The sequence below is a fragment of the Podarcis melisellensis genome (assembly GCF_964234715.1).
Source record: "Podarcis melisellensis genome assembly, chromosome: 1".
Classification (NCBI taxonomy): Eukaryota; Metazoa; Chordata; class Lepidosauria; order Squamata; family Lacertidae; genus Podarcis; species Podarcis melisellensis.
The window spans coordinates 1,617,584-1,625,081 of record NC_138528.1 but is presented as its reverse complement, the minus strand read 5'-3'; the positions used below and the strand labels follow the sequence as shown (position 1 = coordinate 1,625,081).

Genomic DNA, 7,498 nt, shown 5'->3' with positions numbered 1-7,498 from the left:
TTTCTATCTGCAGGCTTTTTAATATTCAGTTGGAAGCCACCCAGAGTGGCTGGGGAAACCCAGCCAGATGGGTGGGGTATTAATAATTTTTTATTATTATTATTATTATTATTATTATTATTATTATTATTATTATTTAGATGGGAAGCAAACTTTTACTGTTGGTGTCAATAGTCAGCTTTCAGCCATTCCACCTCCACGCTTAGACAGATTTCCCACAAGCAAGGCCCAGGCAAATTTGTCAAAAGCACCAAAGTATAGGATGCCACAAGATGGCAGCAAATCATCACCCGAGTTACACAAATCAGAAGGCTGAACTACGTTGAAGTTTTTACAACCTGTGTAAAATTTGACTATTTATGCATGCATAATCCCAACTTTTGTTCCTTTTTCTTCGAGGCAACAACTTGCATGCTCCTAATCGCCTTGTTTACAATTCCTTTTCTTATTCCACTATTCCCCTACAGGAGCCTCATGTTCAGTTAGTCCTAGAAACTTACCTGCTTTCCACCTGCCTGTCAGCACCAAACAGAATTGCTGAAGCCCCTGCCCCTTATACCACACACGGGGAACCTTTGAGCCCTCCAGATGGTGCTGAATTACAGCTCCCAGAATCCCTAGCCCCTAACCTCTGGGGCTGATGTAATTCACCCGGCGGCAGGGGGGCAAAGGTTTTCCCCACCTGGCGTATACCATGATTGAGCAAAGAAGAGACCACTTTTTTGCATAGGATAGATTTCCGACAAAGGCAGACACTGGGCAGTCCATACACTAAGCAAATTCTTGCAACCCCTCTTTTCCAGCCCCCCCCCCCCAAATCTCTAGCTTGATCAGTGATGAAGGCACAGCCCTCACATGTTGATGGACTTCAACTTCCATCAACCTCACCCAAGTGGATGGTCTCAGGCTCCCTGCTTTTAAGAATGTGCTTTCTACATAACAGCTAAAAACGAACTAAGCTTTACTCTTAACACTTTCTCCAGGGGAAGGGAGAACAAAGCCTATCTGGTTTTGTAAGGAGGTAGGAAGAAGAGCTCCAGCAACACTGTTTCAGAATAACCCCTGTGGAAAAGCTGCATTTGCAGCTGCCTGGTTTCTCCAGAGGAAAATGGTGGCCTGGAACTCACTGAGTTCGGAAGTTTATTTACATATCTTACAACGAGGAGATGTAACAATAAAGTGCGTCTTTTAAAAAAGGGGTGCCCTTTGTGATTTACAGTTGGTCACGTGATCTTCTCAGGCAGCATCTGAGCGTCAAAGGCGTAGTGCATGTAATGGTAGACCTTCTCTGCCTTCTGCTGGCTCATCCGGGTGCGGGCTGCCATCTCGCCCGGGGAACTGGAAAAGAGCAAGAAGAAAGGAAGGCTGAGCTCCATCGCAAGCCAACAGGCAGTTGCTGCAGCAAGCAGGAGAAACACGGCGTCCGTCTGGGCCGCAGGATGCTTCTTTCAATGTGCCTGAAGGGGGAAAGGGGAGGAGGAAGAGCCAAGTGACCGGCAGCCTGCTCAGGACAGAGAAGTGGATGGCTCTGGTTTCACACAACACCAAGTCGCCTTGAGGAATTTGCTACCAAAGAATGTGGCAGGGGCTGCTATCTGAGGTCAGAGTCCCTGAACAGATATCGGCCATCACAAGTTGAGGAGGGAGCATGCAGCCCATCAGGTTTGGGAAACAGGACGAGGCCCTGCTCAAGCCCTACCTGTTGGCTGCCTCCTTCACCGAGCGAAAGCAGTGGCACAAGGCCAGGGCCTCTGGGTAGCTGACGCAGGGAATGCTCAGGTAGAAGCGGAGGGCATCTTGCCTGTGCCCCGGCACCTCTGTGGGCACTTGGATGGCCGCGTTCTTCCGCTGCTCCAGCGAAGCCAGCTCCTTCAGCAAGTCAGCCGTCTCCTCTTGGCAGGAGCTGAAGAGCACCCGGATTCCTGCCTGGACGAAGGCCAACAGGAGGCTGTCATAGTGCCGGCTTCTGTGGAACACTCTCCGTGCTTCTCCTGGAAGTTGACAGAACAAGAGTTTGGTGTTGGCATTTCTCCTGTGCTGCCACCTGGGAGAGCCTTCCAGATTTCTCACTATCGGTGGCCTTTCATTCCTTGATGCCCCAAGTGGCAAGAGATCAGCTTCAATGTGCTAAGCACAGAGATGTGGGGAAGTTGTGGCGCTCTGGGTGTTCTTGGGCTCCCCTCAACCTCACCCCTGATGTTGGCCTGGTCCAGCAAAGCCTGGAGGATGAGCACAGGCTCTCCATCCCATCTCTAGCAGAAGGGCCAGTTGTGTTCTCAGCTCCTTAGCAGCTGCTGCAAGTTGTCAGCTGTTACAGCATTTCACAGCCTAGGGGGGCAAAGGAAGACCCTTAAAATCAGGACCCATCTTTCCCTTCTCTTTCACCCAGAAAGAGAGTTGAGTGGAAAACAAGTACAGTGGTGCCCCGCAAGACGAATGCCTCGCAAGACGAAAAACCCGCAAGACGAAAGGGTTTTCCGTTTGCGAGTTGCTTCGCAAGACGAATTTCCCTATGGGCTTGCTTCGCAAGAAGAAAGCCCATAGGGAAATCTCCGGGGACCTCTTTTAAAAGCTGGCGGTGGGGAGCAAAGCCTTTCCCCCCTCCGGCCTTCAAAAGAGGTCCAGGAAGGCCGGCGGGGGCCGAAAGGCTTTGCTCCCCACCGCCAGCATTTTAAAAGCAGTCCGGGATAGCAGGGAAGCGCTTCCCGCTATCCCGGACGGCTTTTGAAGGCAGGGCTGCCGCCCACCAGCATTTTAAAAAACCCCAGGACAGCAGAGGACTTCTCCGCTGTCCCGGGGCAATTTAAAAGCCCCCGGGAAGGCAGGCAGGGGGGACAAAGACTTTTGCCCCCCGACAGCCTTCAGAAGAGGTCCTGGACCTCAAAAGCCGTCCGGGATAGTGGAGAAACATGCTGCGTTTCTCCGCTCTCCCGGGAAGGCAGGCGGGGGGAGCAAAGACTTTCGCCCCCTGCCGGCCTTCAGAAGAGGTCCCAGGTTTTTTTAAAATGCTGGCAGGCGGCAGCGAATCCTTCGCTGCCGCCCGCCAGCATTTTAAGATCGCCCCGGACAGCGGAGAAGTCCTCCGCTGTCCCGGGGTTTTTTTAAATGCTGGGGGTGGGAAGAAAAGCCCTTGTCCCCCCCCCCAGCCTTCAGAAGAGGTCGGGGGACAGACTGTCCCCGGACCTGGTCTGAAGGCGGTTTCCATAGGTTCGCATTGATTGATTTTCAATGCATTCCTATGGGAAACCGTGCTTCGCAAGACGAAAAAAATTGCGGAATGAATTAATTTCGTCTTGCGAGGCACCACTGTAGGCAGATACAAGTTCCTGATCATTCCTACACTACCAAAAAAGGTGCAGTTCCTAGTTACCTCTTCATTCTTCAAAGTGGAGTGAAGAACCTTATTGCCTTTCAGTGCATGATCAGAAGCAGCTGGGATAGATTCTACTCAGCACTTGGTGGGACAACACAGTTTACCAGCTTCCCTGTAAGGTCCTGTGTGCAACCATGTTATGTTTCTACCTCCTAAATGGCCATCTCTGCTCACCCATATTTGCAGTGCTGCACCTGCTGCATTTTCTGTTTAACGCTAAACAGCACAACCAGAAGAGCTGGAAGCTGAAATGCTTAATGCCCAAGGAGAAAAGCCGCCAAAGCCAGGAGACCCACCTGCTTTCACTCTCTCCTCCACAATCACACAGATCCTGTCAAACTTGCTCTTCAGCTGCTGCACTCGCTGGACCACTCTGCTCCTGTGTGCCGGGTTCAGCAGCTCCGCCTGGCATCTCCTCTCCACGGCCAGCCGGCTGCTGACAACGTAATCGCAGCTGCCCAGTGAGCAAACGTGGACCTTGACTCCGTGAACAGCTTTCAGGGTGGAAATGATGTCCGGCCCAGAGGAGATCTCACGGCTGTCAACCAGAACGCAGAGAGGCAGTGGCGGGTTCTTCCGGGAGCAGAGCGCCGTAAGGTGCCCCAAAGAGCTTTCTGGCTGAAAACATCACAGGAGAAATCATCACTCATCATCTGCAAAGCAGCCAGAGCAGGAGAAAGCGAAGGCTGAGCTTTCGTTATCATCACCCCAGAGCCTTGCAGGGCTTCCCAGGTGACACAAGACCACAGTCCCTGCCTCCAAAGAGCTTCCAGACTCTTGGAAGATGTTGGTTTACTCCTCCTCCTCCTACTACTACTACTACGATTATGTATTTATTTATACCCAGCCTTTTCCCCATAGCAGCTAAAAACAGGGAGGTGGAGAGTGGAACATTCATTTAGGCAGAGGTTGGATGTTGACCATTTGTCAGGGATTCTTCAGCTGTGACTCCTGCATCGCAGGATTCTACCCTTCTATGATTCTACCATCTGAGGGCCCCCTCCAGACATCCTTTTCATCGAGCAATAATAGTGATTTGTTCTCAAGAAGCTATTGGGGCAGTTACACACAATCCCGCTTTCAACACTGCTTGCGCCTGTGAAGGTTTTGGGGGGCAGTCCTGCTGCTTCATTTCCAACCAGGGAACGCCTTGTTACGTCCTGCAGAAATTCTGTACCTCAAAAGTTCCAGGTTGTGTTTGTGTGTGTGGCTTTTGTTGCACCGCAATGCATGAGTGTCCCTGCAGGTGGCGCTGAGGAAGCATCACAGAAAAGCTCCTAAAGTGAAATGTGTGGATGGCTCAGTATAAAGGAACCATTAAGGCACTATCAACACATCAATGACTTGTTTAGGGCCTGGAGAGGCCCTAAAATAGACCACCAGGAAAAACAGCAGGGAAAGATAAGTAACGGCTGGTAGTTTGCCTGGCAGTCCAAATATTGCATAGAAAATGGCAGTATTTGACAAGTGGTAAAGGTAAAGGTACCCCTGACCGTTAGGTCCAGTTGTGGATGACTTGGGTTGCACGCTCATCTCGCTCTATAGGCCAAGGGAGCCGGCGTACAGCTTCTGGGTCATGTGGCCAGCATGACTAAGCCGCTTCTGGCGAACCAGAGCAGCGCACGGAAACACCGTTTACCTTCCCACCTTCAAAGGTAAACGAAGTGCTTTCGAACTGCTAGGTGGGCAAGTGGTACAGAACCTAAACCCCACTTTTGTTTAGACATGCTTCTAGCCTCATAGTAGAACAATTGCATACGCATGGATTAGTCACCTGCAAATTATTCCAACGGGACACCTTCTGGGGACGAGGAGGTGCTGCCCTCCCCACCAATCTTTCATTGACCTCAAGCCCTCTGTAGTCCTCTAGGCGCTCGATAAAACATAAATGCCATTGCAAAAATAGCTCATGCACATTTATTCAATTTACATGCAGAGGGTGATTTGTACAACCCCCAACATTTCTGGTCTGAAGGCCATTAGGCAGAATGGCTATAAAAGGCCTCTGAGCATGACCAAGGGGAACCGGGGTGCTGCATTTTAATGTTGTATTTTGATCTTGTTGTTAAGTTGTATTTTAATCAATTGTTTTTATACTTGGTGTTAGCCGCCCTGAGCCCGGTCTTAGCTGGGGAGGGAGGGGTATAAATAAAATTTATTGTTATTATTTTTATTATTACTACATTTTCACAGTGGAGGAGGCAACCAAGGGGGCAGGAGGACCTTTTGCTGAAGGTTCTCAAGGAAAGCCTGAAGAAGCATCCCTGGTGCTGTGGGATATCTTGCCTCCTGGCGAGAGCTTTGACCAGATCGCTTTCAGGGCTTTGGTCTGTTATTCTAACCCTGGCCACAGATAAACCAGCAAAGGAAGGAACAGCTTGAACACAACCCATACCTTTGACGTTGCCTGGAAGTCCAGTTCTTCTGACAAGGAAGATTTCAGTCCCACGAGCCCTTGGGTCCTGCTCTCTTGGGGCGGACGGATCTCAGCCTTTGGAGCAGATGTTCTGCAGTCCAGACGGTGGTCTAAAGCCAGCGATGAGGACGCATGTGAGCCCTGGTCCGCTTTCGCGACGGGAGGCGGTTCCCTTCTGACCCCTCCTTCATCGTCACTAGAGCTGCTGAGAATCTGGATCCGGGAGCGTTTCTTGAGCGGCGGGGGAGCAGCCCCTGCCTCTTTCAGCTTCCTCCTGCGTCGGGTGCAATACTGCTTTCTCCCGTGCCCAAAGCTCTCCTGCAGCAGGTTGAAGTCAACACAAACTTCCTCATCTTCACTGGAGCAGCTTTGGGAGTCCTCCACCTCCTCCACACAGAAACTGTCTGCCAAGTAGCTTTCGTCCTGCTCTGGAACCTGGAAGGAAATGAAACCGCTGAGGAGAGCCCACGCCACGATTTGCGTATCTCCAAGGCAGGGCCACAGAACGTCTTGAGCCTCACGTGGGCCGTAGCTGCAGGCCTGGCCAGCTCCAGCAGATGAAATGCAGGTGACCTTTCCAGTCAAGCCTGGAGGAGCTTTCAGCGCATGAGGCTGGCGCAGTTTCTAATGACACAATGACGTTGATGTGTCACTTGGTTCTCAGGTTCACAGGTATGTATGGAATATGGCAGAAATCCAGAAGGCAATGCCTTAATTTGCAGGAGCCAGTTTATTTTGGCACGTCTACCCCACCCTTTCTATTGAAAAATACAGTAAAAACCTGGGATAAAGTGGCGTCGATATGCTGAGGAACCAAGCTCTTTCATTTTAACACCTGAGCCAGGTTTTCCCAGGCCCCTGCACACTGCAAAAACACCCCCCCCCCAGTTCCTGGACTGTTCACATCTCTCCCTGAGCTGCTGCCTGGACTCACGTCACAAGCTGAAGAAGTGTTAGAAAGCAGTAGTTCTGTGCCTGGAGGCTGCCTGGGTTTAGGGAGAAGGTCAATGTGTTCTAGATGCGTTTGCACTCCCCTGAAGGATCTGTTTTTTGGTTTGGGGCGGAGGATCCAGTCCTGTCCCTGGACTCCCAAGTGTTCTCAGTGACACCAAGGGAGTTCCCTCCCCCAGCTGATGCTGGCACATAAACTGTGGCTTCACCGAGAGAGAGGCAGGCTGGCCAAGAGCAGCCGTGCTTTGGGGACCTTTTGGCATGTGGGGCTGCCCTGGAAGCTGCAGCTGGTATTGACTTTTAATAGTGGCAAGATTTGTTCACAGCCACTTGGCCCAGTTAAAGGACCTTCACTGGCTACCAGTGTTTTCCCCAGCCCAATTCATGGTGGCATTACTGTCCTTTGAGGCCAAACTTGCTTGACTCCCCAGTGCCGAAAGGAAGGCCAAGCTCCCTATCAAGCTACCTATATGATAAGGTCCTTCTGCTTGTGGCTATGAGGGAGGGGGGACTTCTCAAGCTCAGCATCCCAACTAGGGACCACATTCCTGAGAGAACTCTGCCTGACACAGACTTTCCCCAGGTCATTCAGGTGGAATCAGAATCCTGTTCTTAGGTTGTGCCCCCCCCCCAAATCACGCTGCCTTTTCTTTCTTCTGCCTTACAATAGCTCTGATTTGCGATATTTGTATTTTGCATTGTTTTTATCTTTTGATTCATGTGAACCGCACTGGGGATTTTTATCGAAGGGTGGTATT

The 7,498-nt window shown here is 51.0% G+C and overlaps 1 protein-coding gene across 1 annotated transcript in view; it reads right to left on the bottom strand.

Moving 5' to 3' along the window:
* Nucleotides 1-1,127: 1,127 nt before the first annotated feature.
* FANCM (FA complementation group M) overlaps nt 1,128-7,498 on the bottom strand; it is a 49,159-nt gene continuing 42,788 nt past the window's right edge. Inside the window, exons 20-23 of the mRNA XM_081908542.1 lie at nt 5,769-6,224; nt 3,670-3,991; nt 1,700-1,991; nt 1,128-1,338 (exon numbers count right to left, since the gene is read on the bottom strand). Of these exons, the coding sequence (XP_081764668.1) occupies nt 1,224-1,338; nt 1,700-1,991; nt 3,670-3,991; nt 5,769-6,224 (1,185 nt within the window). The 3' untranslated portion in view covers nt 1,128-1,223. The remainder of the gene's footprint in view (nt 1,339-1,699; nt 1,992-3,669; nt 3,992-5,768; nt 6,225-7,498) is intronic.